This window comes from Paroedura picta, chromosome 4, assembly GCF_049243985.1.
Source record: "Paroedura picta isolate Pp20150507F chromosome 4, Ppicta_v3.0, whole genome shotgun sequence".
Classification (NCBI taxonomy): domain Eukaryota; kingdom Metazoa; phylum Chordata; class Lepidosauria; order Squamata; family Gekkonidae; genus Paroedura; species Paroedura picta.
In genome coordinates, this window is record NC_135372.1 from 137,314,514 (window position 1) to 137,327,163 (window position 12,650).

The 12,650-nt window shown below is 46.9% G+C and overlaps 1 protein-coding gene across 5 annotated transcripts in view; it reads left to right on the forward strand.

Moving 5' to 3' along the window:
* Positions 1 to 12,650, forward strand: part of OSBPL2 (oxysterol binding protein like 2) — a 100,662-nt gene that overhangs the window by 38,528 nt on the left and 49,484 nt on the right. The window contains exon 1 of one of the 5 annotated variants that reach the window (XM_077335782.1): positions 12,013 to 12,104. The exons of the other annotated variants lie outside the window; for them this stretch is intronic. Within the exon in view, the coding sequence (XP_077191897.1) occupies positions 12,050 to 12,104 (55 nt within the window). The 5' untranslated portion in view covers positions 12,013 to 12,049. Of the gene's footprint in view, positions 1 to 12,012; positions 12,105 to 12,650 lie in introns of those variants that run through there. 5 annotated transcript variants of the gene reach the window in all.

Genomic DNA, 12,650 nt, shown 5'->3' on the forward strand with positions numbered 1-12,650 from the left:
AACCATCGGCTCCAGTAACCATGAGTTAAGAGTGGCTGCTATCAGGCATACACCTTCAGATATGTATAAATGCTTCTTATAGCCCTGTTTTAGAAGTCTCTCGATGGCTGGGTGCATATTGGAGAGATGGATTAGGGCTGCGCTGAATGTTCGTGTGCAATCATTTGCAATGTAAAAGGCTGTTATCCCGGGCTCAAAACATTTCCTGCCTTCTTTGTCCTTTGAGTCTGTTTCTCAGTTTACTGTTCTTCCTGGTGTTAGGTTTAGTAGGATGTTTTCCCCCCAAGTCCCAAACCTCCTGACGACGTAATCCTAGTCATTTGGGGGACCACCTGGCCAGTATGATGAAATTCCCATACAGATCTAGTTATGTGTAGGGCTGTATCACTGTGGGACAGCATTGGCTTGAATAAAGGCATAAAGGAACAAAAGTGTATGGCTGACTCACTCCCCATAAGTGCAAGATAGATTCAGTTTGGGCTTTCTTGCCTTAGGGCAGCTCATGATAACCCTTAGACATGTCAGAGAGATGGGAAGAGTATTCTTTGGCAACAGCAGAAGCTGTGCGTGAATATAGATCTATTTTTTTATCAAAACTAGTGCACAGTGTTTGAACTAGAGAGGACGTATACAGAGCAAAGAGTGCTGGGAACCACATCAGGAGATCATAGAATCATAGAGTTGGAGGGGACCTCCTGGGTCATCTAGTCCAACCCCCTGCCCTATGCAGGACACTCGCAACCCTATCGCTCATCCCCTGTCACCTGCCACCCCCTCGAACCCTCAGCCTCTCCATCAGATGGCTCTCCAACCTCTGTTTAAAAATCTCCAAACATGGAGAACCCACCACCTCTGGAGATGGTGTCAAGAATGGTATTGGAACTGCCAGGCTTGTGCAGCTGGACAACTTCTCATAGGCCGACTGACTGGGTTTGATTGACTAAGAAGGCCAGCATACTTGGAAGGAAGCTTCTTCATATCATTCAGCTTCCAGGTAGAGGTGCTAACTGTCTTTGTTGCTTTGTTTTCAGTAGAGTGCACATCTTCCCTTGCATACTGAGAATTAGTATTTGGATGTGCATCCCATGGAGAGCAGTCGGGCTAGAAAGCAACTGTGCTCAGAAATACATCCCAGTACTGACCTAATTTAAGCCATCTACTTGTCTGTCTGTTGGTACAAGCAGTTGAACTGGAGTTATCTTCCCTCCCCCCCCCAAAGAAACACATCATGTTAGAGCTTGAAATTGTGTCCTGAACATGCGTGAACTTTCATTTCATTGCATTGTGGTGGTTTCCCTCTTTCTTATCCCCCCTTGGAAATAGGATTTGAGTTGGTTTTAGCCTGAAGTATGAAATTATTCGCTGGATGCTGATACCTGTTTTCACTTCAAGAACTTAACATTCCTTGGATTTATTGCATTATATACAAACTGGTAAATTTGTAGATAAAATGCCCAATAGGCCAAGTAGTTAGCCAAAGGCTGCATTTTCCTTAACCAGTTGGGAATTTATAACTGTTATATGAGTGCAAGCACAAACATTCATTCTATGTATTTGTTTCTGTGATGACGCATACCTATCTGTAAGAAGATTTCATTTTTAGTTAGTGTTACAACCTACTTGTCACATATTAAAGTAGCTTTCACAGCGCATTAATAGTAGATAATGACTGAGGGGTGGTCTGTATTTTTGGAATAGAAGAAGAAGGTTGGTTCTTATATGCCGCTTTTCCCTACCTGAAGGAGGCTCAAAGCGGCTTACAGTCGCCTTCCCTTTCCTCTCCCCACAACAGACACCCTGTGGTGTGGGTGAGGCTGAGAGAACCCTGAGATTTTCCACAATATATCTCATTTAAGAATTTTAATTAGATTGAGACCAGGGCTGTTCAAAGCTTCATTGGTCTCCCTCCATCTCCTCTTCCTTGGCTCCCCTTTTACCTATGAGTCTGGGGGAGCCAGCAGAGAGGGTAAGGCAATGGGCAGAGATTGGCTTTCTGTGTTTTAGTACTGAATTTATTAGAAGCAGAAAATGAGTTAGTTCTTATATGCCGCTTTTCCCTACCCGAAGGAGGCTCAAAGCAGCTTACAGTTGCCTTCCCTTTCCTCTCCCCAAAACAGACACCCTGTGGGGTGGATGAGGCTGAGAGAGCCCAGATATCACTGCCCGGTCAGAGCAGTTTTATCAGTGCTGTGGTGAGCCCAAGGTCACCCAGCTGGCTGCATGTGGGGGAGCACAGAATCGAACCCGGCATGCCAGATTAGAAGTCCACACTCCTAATCACTACACCAAACTGGCTCTCTGGAACAAGGAAGCTGAGTATATCTTGAACCTGGCATGCCAGATTAGAAGTCCGCACTCCTAACCACTACACCAAACTTGCTCTCTGGAACAAGGAAGCTGAGTATATCTTGAACCTGGCATGCCAGATTAGAAGTCCGCACTCCTAACCACTACACCAAACTGGCTAATTCAACTGACGTTGCCTATGTGCTAAAAGGAGTTTAATGCAGCAACAGGGATCTGAAGGGGGCTTGCAGAATTGCCGAGAGTCTTTCCGCAGAGTCCCTGTCTTTTGGACATGGTGGCATCCAGGGTGTTGATCTTGCTTTGGACCTAGAACAACCCAAGTGTTTGTGTATCCTTGAAGTGGTGACGCTGTAAAGACTTTGCTGATCCACCCACTCTGTGGGTTAAGTATATTGTGAGCCTATAGATTTGCTATGGTCCTCGGCTAAACAAAATGGTTTGCCGGTGAGCTGGCTGTGTACTTAGGGTTTCTACAGAGTAGGCAACATGAAAATCTCTTGGAAGTTGACAGTCTTGTTTCAGTGGTGGGGAGGAGTGGGTGGTGGAGACAGAGGAAGTCCAAAGGAAGAAGATCCAGAGATAACAAGAGTGAATGTAAGCAGCTGCAGCCACAATCACTTAATTCTCTCTTCAGTTGAGGCGGTGGTGGCTGCACATTTTCAGGTTGTCGGCTCTTATTTGGTGCTTAAAATTTTGTAACATACATACAAATACGCACACACACACACAAACACACAGAAAGTGCTGAGCTGAGAAGTAATATTTGGTTATGCAGACTCAGTGGAAGAGCATCTGCTTTATTTATTTTATTTTATTTATTTATTTAGATTTATATACCTTTTGTATGCAGAATTTATATACCTTTGTATGCAGAAGGCCTCAGGATGGATCCCCGGCATCTCCAGTTGAAATGACTAGTCAGTAAGTCAGGCTTTCTCAACTTTTTGACCATTGAGAAACCCCTGAAACATTCTTCAGGCTTCGAGAAGCCCCAGAAGTGGCACAATCATGCAGAATAGAACTGGGAAGCAGAGCTGTGGACATGCCCACTGGAGCCCTTCCCCTTCTCAGGGCCATAATTACCCATTTTGGGAGGAGGGGTTGGGTGAACATGATCATATATGGCCTCACCACTTGATAAATGTTTAACGAATGTGAAAAATATATTTTAAAAAATTAATGAAATCCCACCCATTCGGGAAACCCTTCCAGGGCCGTCAAGAAACCCCAGGGCTTCACGACCCCCTGGTTGAGAAAGCCTGCAGTAGGTGATAAGAAAGGAGCCTGAGACCTTGGAAGAGCATGAGAACATAAGAAGAGCCCAGCTGGATCTTTGTCAGCTCTTTTTCCACTATCGCTACCCTGTGTGTAATTTTACATACCTTTATCATGCCTGTCCCTTGGTTGTCTCTCTTCTGAAGTGAAAAGTCCCCGATGAAGAGTTTTCCTCATAAAGAAGGTTCTCTAGCCACCTAATCACCTTGGTTGCAGCTTCATGTGTATTCTCGTCCTGCTTCATGGCATTTGACCTGAGCTCTGTGCAGCGGACCTGTCTTCTCTTTGACTCACCTTGTGGGGAGGAAATGTGGGTGTGAGCATACTGCCCTCTCCCCTCTATTCAATTGCCAAGTTTTCTGAATGCTGGAAAAGGCAAACTGCATGCCTGCATGGCCTATCCTCAGGGATGGGGCATACCTGTGAACATTTCTTCTGCACAGTGCCTGCTTATGCCTCCCTGCATGACGAATGCATGTACTGAAATTTCATCTGCACTGGGCTGTGATATCTCCCAAATTTGACTTTCAGTCTGCACTGGCTTGCTGGCTTCATCAAACCAAATGTTTATCAGGTTTCAGATTTCAAGGGCAATTGTACTCTGCTCTTAGCAGTTAGCAGTCACGGAGCCCTTTATGCTATTGGCTACACGCTATTCAGCCTCGTAAGACAAATTAGTATTACCTGCACATTACAGATAGAGGGCTCAAGGAGCAGGGCTTATCTGAAGCCACCTAGTGAGTTTCTGATGGAGGTCAGATTTGAGGTGGGGACTTCTCGATGTGTGGAGTTGTCTTTTAGTCGCTTTGTTTAAACTGCTGCGGTTGTAGGGATCAAAGAACAGCAAAACGGAAAACTAAAAATACATAGATGAAATCCATGCTTGCCATACGTAGGTAACCACGGTTTCAATGGAAGGGATGTGAATTGGATCGAGTCTGTCACCTTGGGTAAATCCCCCCCCCCCCAAATAAGGAAAGGATTGCTGTGCATTTTTAGTAAAGATCTCATCCCTCCTACAATAGCAGCCCTTGTCTCTTGGCTTTAGAATCATAGAATCATAGAGTTGGAAGGGGCCATACAGGATAACAGATAACTTTCGGATAACAGAGGTGTGCATATTCCAGCATGATCACGGTTACATAGGCGGGTTGTGAACTTTGCTGCAAACACATGCAACCTATCATATTTGAAGGTGGTGATCAGAGTCAAGTCAAGCTGTTGATCTGTTTGAACCTTATTGAGTTTTGTTCCATCGACACTTGCTCCAGGTTTGTGTCCATGACAAATTCAAGGGGCTGATAAAGGTAAAGGTATCCCCTGTGCAAGCACCGGGTCATGTCTAGCCCTTGGAGTGACGCCTTCTAGCGTTTTCATGGCAGACTCAATACGGGGTGGTTTGCCAGTGCCTTCCCCAGTCATTACCGTTTACCCCCCAGTAAGCTGGGTACTCATTTTACCGACCTCGGAAGGATGGAAAGCTGAGTCAACCTTGAGCCGGCTGCTGGGATTGAACTCCCAGCCTCACGGGCAGACTTTCAGACAGCATGTCGGCTGCCTTACCTCTCAACCATTAAAGTCCTATATGGCTTGGGACACGCATATTTTAAGAGCAGCCTTCTTCCGTATAAACTTAGCTGTCGGTTTTGGAAGACTTGCTTGGGGAACCCGGCTATTTGAGGCATGAAAGGGGCCTTCTTGGTTGTGTCACCCAAACTTTGCCACACACCCCCTAGGGCTGTTAGTCTGCCTCTGTCATTGTCTTCTACCAGTGGGTGAAGACTTTTGTTCTCCTCCTGAGCAGAGGACATCTTGCCAAGTGGAGGACATCTTGCAGGGTTCTGTCCCGCTTGTTGCTAGGGAGGCAGGAACGGGTTCTTCCCAATAACTGTTACTGGTCTCCATGCTGGTTTTTGAAGTTGTGGGTTTATAGCTTTTCCTTGACTTATTTTATGTATACTTCGTCTTAAATGATTTTGGTGTTGAAAAGTTTTCACATTTGATGTTTACGCCTTGGGTGTAAAGGCAGCACCTTTTTGAAAAATGGAAAAACATTTTTTTTTTAATTGGGAAAAACTCTGGATTCCAATTCTGCTTTAGGGGACAAGTACAAAAAGGATTAAAGAGCTTCTTGTGGCGCAGAGTGGTAAGGCAGCAGTCATGCAGTCTGAAAGCTCTGCCCATGAGGCTGGGAGTTTAATCCCAGCAGCCGGCTCAAGGTGGACTCAGCCTCCCATCCTTCCGAGGTCGGTAAAATGAGTACCCAGCTTGCTGGGGGGTAAACGGTGATGACTGGGGAAGGCACTGGCAAACCACCCCGTATTGAGCCTGCCAAGAAAACGCTAGAGGGCGTCACCCCAAGGGTCAGACAGGACCCGGTGCTTGCACAGGGGATTCCTTTACCTTTACAAAAAGGATGACACTAGAGCAAGAGAGGGGGGATGGAAAAAGAGAGCTCGTAGAATGCCAAAACAGAGTTTAGAATTATGCGTGATCTTGGCTATTCTACTGACATTTCCTCCATTATCTGCATAAAAGACTATCTAGGTACACAGAAATCGTCTTCTCGGGAGGCAGCCTTGTTGCTCATGTACGTCAGTCTTCTCCGCATTTCAGTGGCGTTTTGCTTGGTCCTCAGATGTACCCAATCCTGGATATTCCATTGCCTGCAGGCTGTCCCATGGGGCCAGGTCTAATGGCCCTGTTAGCATGATAATGCCTCCTGCGTGTACTTGGAGGTGATACTTTTCCATGTGGAGGTTCTCTTTGTGCAGGCTTCGTGGAAGCAGCTGCAGGAGAACGGGCATGCTGTATGTTTTCGCATACCTAGGAAGCCTCCTTTCCCTGGCAGTTATCTCTCTAGTAACAGCTTAAAGCAGGGCGGCATGCAGAGTTGGTTGCTTATGAAATCCATCTTGTGCTTGAGTTTCTAGGTGGAGACCAGTTTCTTCCTGTTGAAGTCACCTGAGAGAGTTGAAGTTCCTTTGTGACCTGCTTGAGCCATTGCTTGGGGAACTGAAGGGAGTTCTTGTCTGAGGGTTGATTTTCTTGTATGAATTTCAGGCCTCAACAAGCCTTTATTTGTAAGTGGATGTGGCACAAGGCAGATGTGTTGCATGGTTCAGTTTTCAGTTCGGGCTTAAATGGTATACTTTCTTGCCTTAGGGCAGTTCATGATAACCCTTAGACATGTCAGAGAGATGGGAAGAGTATTCGCTAGCTACAGCAGAAGCTGTGCCTGAATATAGATCTACTTTTTACCAAAACTAGTGCACAGTTTTTGAACTATATACCCTCTCAGTCGTCTCCTCTCCAGGCTAAACAGATCAAGCTCCCCCAGCCTTTCCTCATCCGTCTTGGTCTCCAAACCCCTCACCATCTTTGTTGCCCTCCTCTGGACACGCTCCAGTTTGTCTACATCCCTCTTCAACTGCAGTGCCCAAAACTGAACACAGGACTCCAAGTGAGGCCGAACCAGAGCAAAGATTATATGAACTTGGAACTGATGACATTGTTCCCCTTGTGCTTCACTCCAGCTGATGTGGAGGGCTTCCTGGGCTTCACCACTGGCATCTTTTGCCACTGGCGCTTGTGCATGTGCATGATCCATGTTTTTCAAGTAGGTTCTGGTGCCAGAGTAGAGGAGGCCGCAGTGGAAGAAGGCTCCCTCAGTGGCTGGCAATGAAGGAAACAACATCATTGGGTCCATAATAGGCCTCCCCAGTCTTCTTAAACCATCAGGAACCCTTAGAACAGGGGTAGTCAAACTGTGGCCCTCCAGATGTCCATGGACTACAATTCCCAGGAGCCCCTGCCAGCGAATGCTGGCAGGGGCTTCTGGGAATTGTAGTCCGTGGACATCTGGAGGGCCGCAGTTTGACTACCCCTGCCTTAGAATGTTGATCGAAAGCGATTAGTGCCACACCCAAAATGGCTGCTGCAGAAAGTGAAGCCAAAACAATGCCTTCCTTCTTCCTTTGTATATTAATCACAGAAGAAAAATAGAAAGAACTGAAGGCGCTGGGGAGAGAACGGGGGGATAAAAATAAAGGAAATAAGTAGGGGGAGGAGAAAAAGAAAGGACAATTAACAGGAAGGAAAGCCCACTGTGAGAGATGGGGGAAGAAAAAGGAATGAAGAGAAAGGATAGAAAGCCTGTGTGGGGGGGAAAGGGAAGTAGGGAAGAAGAGTTGGGGGGGAGGGATAAAGGGAAATGGGGATAATGGTACCTTACCCTGGCTATGGAAAACCCGGGTGCTTACCAGCAATACTCCAGGAGGTGTAGTTGCTGTTTGAACCAAGGAAAAACCCTTAATTTGTTGAATGCAGGAAGTCCATAATAAGTCCTGTCTTACAGTGTGTCATGTATCATGGTAAATCCCCCCCCCCCCAAGGAAAGGGAAAGCGACTGTAAACCACTTTGAGAACCCTTCGGGTAGAGAAAAGCAGCATATAAGAACCAATTCTTCTTCTTCAGTAATATCAGGGCTCTCTCAGTTCCACCTACCTCCCAGGGTATCCGCTGTGGGGAGAGGAAAGGGAAGGCGATTGGAAGCTGCTTTGAGACTCCTTTGGGTAGAGAAAAGTGGCATATAAGAACCAATTCTTCTTCTTCAGTGATATCAGGGCTCTCTCAGTCCCACCTATCTCACAGGGTGTCTGTTGTGGGGAGAGGAAGGGAAGGCGATTGTAAGCCGCTTCGAGTCTCCTTCTGGAAGAGAAAAGCAACAACTCTTCCTCTTACTAGCAGAGTAAATTATTGTAGTGTGGTCAGTCTCATGTGAGGTCCTTGAAGACTGTCCACAACCTTCAGTTGATCCAACATTCCATGACCTGTCCTGACAGAAGTGGCCAGGAGGGGGAAATTATTTTACTTGTACTCTAATGCAATTAGCTACCAGTTGGTTTCAAGGGGCTGGTTTTAATTTCTAAAGACTCAAAGTGGTCTGAGACAGGGATTTATTCCTTCATGTCAAATTTTCCTTTCTAAACATTCATTGTGTAAGTTTTTTTTTTCATTTTTAAGATTGGGTGACAGCTTCCAATTGGCAATTAATGTTTTTTTTCACATGGACATAATAACACAGACTACTTGCAAACACACCTTAATTGAAAAATTGAGTCATGAATTCATCTTACTAGGCAGGCCAGATCAAAACCAAAGCCAGGGTTCTTATTTATATCTGTCCTCTCAGATATCAGAAGGGATGCTGTGTCACCAATCGGACACGGAACTAACAATTCATGCCAGTCGCAGTGAAATTGAGATGCCTTCATAAAAGACGGTTACTTCCGTGAAATAGATGAATAGACATACACAGTTCTTTGGGTGTGCTCAAATTGCTATGTCAGCGGTTCCGTAGTGCCTTTGTTAAATCTCATTTAAACCATTTAAGGGAAATGAATATTACCCATCTTAACCACTAGTGGCTCTAATATTTGCTTAGAGCCACTATGGGTGGAGTGGTGTCCAGGACACGTCCAGGTATCCGGACACCACTTACATCTGCACAGGCCAATCCAGGCGCGCCTAGCAAAGCTGAGTGCACCTGGATTGGGCCAGCCCATGTAGTGCCCGCCCTAAGGAGCCAGCCGCAAGGTGTGCTCGCTGCCAGTCGCTCATCGGCCACAGGGGAGAGCGCTCCTGTGCCGCCTTGGCCATGGCGCCGATCTGGCCAGCTGCCCGCCAGCTTGTGCAGCAGACCAGAATTGCTACTTAGACCTGATGTACCCAAGGAAGCATCTGTTCCGGAGCAGACCAAACCAATTCTGTGCCAGGCCAGATGGGTATACACTGACTAGACAAAGGCATTTTTGGAAGCTGACCAGAATCATAGAGTTGGCAGGGACCACCAGGGTCATTTAGTCCAATCCCTTGCACTATGCAGGAACGTGATGTTGTGGAACTTCTTGCCTTTGAAGGCTTTGATTGCTACAACTGTTATAAGAGATGTTCCCTCAGGGTCTTAATGGTGCCTTTGGTTTACGGGAACTTAATCTGGAAACCGGGCTGACAAAGAACGCGGAGGTTAGATGCAATCAAAATGGACACCAGCCAGAAGATTACAAAACTAAAAGAAGAGGTGCATGGCAACAGCTGAGCCATAGGATGGCCAAGAGCCAGACACGAATGATTGGCTAACATAATCATCAATCCGCTTAAAAAAACAAAACAAAACACCACTGTGTGTGCAGGTGTGTGTGTGTGCACATGAAAGTTTATACCCAGAATAAAATTTTTGTTGGTGTTAAAGGTGCCCCTGAATTCCGACTCTGTACTGCTGCTTCAGACCAACACAGCTGCCCACCTGAATCTAAGACAATTCAACCCCAGATGAAACGGTTGGTGATCTTTGAGCAAGGACCTCAGGTTGTATAGTGAGCATCTCCTATACAACATCTCCTACATATGCACAGGCGCTTGATCTGGACATTGCCACAGCTGACACCCAGCCCAAGGATAAAGTTTTTACGTAGGCTTTGCTTGGACGCACCCACCACTATTGCCCTGCCTCTTGTATTTCTGTTAAGGCCTTGGAGGAGGAGCATGTCTCATGGCTTAAGTGCCACTCAGTGCTTAACACCCACTCAGGGTGGCTGTCCCGCCCCTGAGTGCCTCCCCCTCCTCCAACCAGCTTGCCTGTCTGTCCAGTGGCCAGCCAATTGCCTTCCATCCCCCACCATTGACTACCCGCTCATCCTTTCACATCCCTCTGAGGCTTGGAGACTGCAACCCCTGCACAGTTCCCTATCAGCTGCCTGCCACCTTTCCAGGTCCTGGGGGGAGGGGGAGGCCATCCGCAGAGTTCTTCCACCCCCCCCCAATCTAGTGCCTGTTGTATTCCTGAATGCAATAGGCTCGGCCCCTAGTTAAAGAATAAACCCAAAAGCGCAGACTGCAGTGGTTTGAACATGTCTGCAGAATGAACACCAGGAGACTGTTTCATAAACTTCTCTGGTGAGAATGACCAACTGAATGGAAGATCCAACAACTGGTGCCAAAGAAAACATGGCATAAACAGATCGAGGAAGACCTTAGAAACCAGCGATTGACTCTCCATGTGGCCAAAACTCCTGCCAACAGTCGTCAAGAGTGGAAACATTATAAACAAGGCAGAAAATCCAGTGGCACCTACAGCAGTGTATTGGCTGAGAAGACAACCTGCTCCACCCATTGCCAGCTAAAGCAGTGGTCCCCAATCCCCGGTTCGGGGACCGGTACCGGTCCGTGGGTCAGTTGGTACCGGGCTGCGGCTTGTCCTCCTCCCTAGCTGCTGCCTTAGGGGCTGCCCTGCCACTCTGCCGCCGGCTCACCTCTCCAGCGGGCACCATGGCTGGGGCTCCCCCTCGGCATGGCACTGTGTAGCTGCTGCTGGCAGCACCCCCCAGCAGGCAGCAGGAAGTCAGGGGCGCCAGCGGGAAAACAAGTGGAGCAGGGGCTCAGACAGCGGTGATGTCTCTCGGCAAAAGGCTACCCCCCCCCCCCGGGGCCTCAGTAAAATTGTCATGCGTTGACCAGTCCCCGGTGATAAATAGGTTGGGGACCACTGAGCTAAAGGACAAAAAGAACAAGAACTGCCAGGTGGTTCCAGACTTCTAAAATCCTAATGCATTAGTTATTGAGTGTCCCTTTTTTTTGTGATTGTGCTGGCTGTACATGTAATCTATCTTGAGTCCACGTGAGAAAGGTGGACTATAAATCCTGTAAATTAAATGAACGAATAAATCATAGAATCATAGAGTTGGAAGGGGCCATATAGGCCATCTAGTCCAACCCCCTGCTCAACACAGGATCAGCCCTAAGCATCCTAAAGCATCCAAGAAAAGTGTGCATCTAACCTTTGCTTGAAGACTGCCAGTGAAGGAGGATAAATAAATATCCCCCCTCCCCACACGTGTTTGGGTGATGTCCTGATTGTGAACCTTTCAGAACCTCTTCCAAAAAGTTTTTCTCTCTTTCGATACCGGGTGAGCCTGGGGGGACGCTATCCTGGTTTTCCACCAAATAGGCAACATTCTCCAACCAGTTTGCCGGATTGCGCTTCCTCCTCGTACAGGGAAGGCGGAAACCTTCATCACTGACTTATTCACGCGTCTTGCATTCCAGCCGCAGCGCGTTGTAATTAGCAGATTCGGCCTTTTCATTACAGAGCTTTTTAAAATTGGTTGGCGAAAAAAAAATTTGCCTCCAGCGAAGCTTGATTGGAGGCAAAACATAACCCATGAAGGAGATTTCTTTCCCTGACGTGAGCTTCTGCATAGCTTCCTCCTCACTTGCCCCTCTAGGCTCTGAAGGTTCTGGACGCAAAGTCGAGCGTTCCTCCAAGCCGCCTTTTGTGGTGGTTGTTACCTGGCGTGCAAGTTAATGACTACATAGAAAAGAGGGCGGGCTCGTTCCTTCATTCCTCAGACTCAGGAAGGACTTGCCCTCCTAGACTCCAAGCAGGTGGAGGCCGGTCAGTATAGAATGGCTTTATTTGGCAGGTTCGGGAAGAAGAAGACTTCTAAAATCAAAGTTGCCAGTAAGTCACTTTTGCTTTTTTTCTAATTTTTTTAATGGGGAAATATGCAAGAAGCAGCAGGAATCCTTTCTTGATTTATATACCTTCCTGCAAGACAGAATATTCTGTTCAAGCAGGTTAGATATATCCTCCCTGTCAGGAGTGACAGCATTCTGGAAGGAGGACTGCCCCCCCTCCCCCAGTTCTTTTTATGACTGGGGAGGGGGGATTTTTCTTAATCGTTTCTCTAAGCAGTGCTTGTTGCCGTTTCCTTGGTAAGCCCACATTCCTGGATCTGATTTTTTTTTTAATAGTAAAGAAAACTTTGAAAAGAACAAAGTGTCATAGAATGACAAAGAGTCATAGAATAACAGAGTTGGAAGGGACTTCCTGGGTCATCTAGTCCAACCCCCTGCGCCATGCAGGATATTCTCAACTTTATTTCTCATCCACTGTCACCTGCCACCTTCTTGTCAGAATAATGCTATTTATTTCAGCCACTTATCCTTGGCTTAAGAGATCTTCCTGACTTTGTCATCGTGCTCGTGGGGTTTCCTCCCAGTCTTA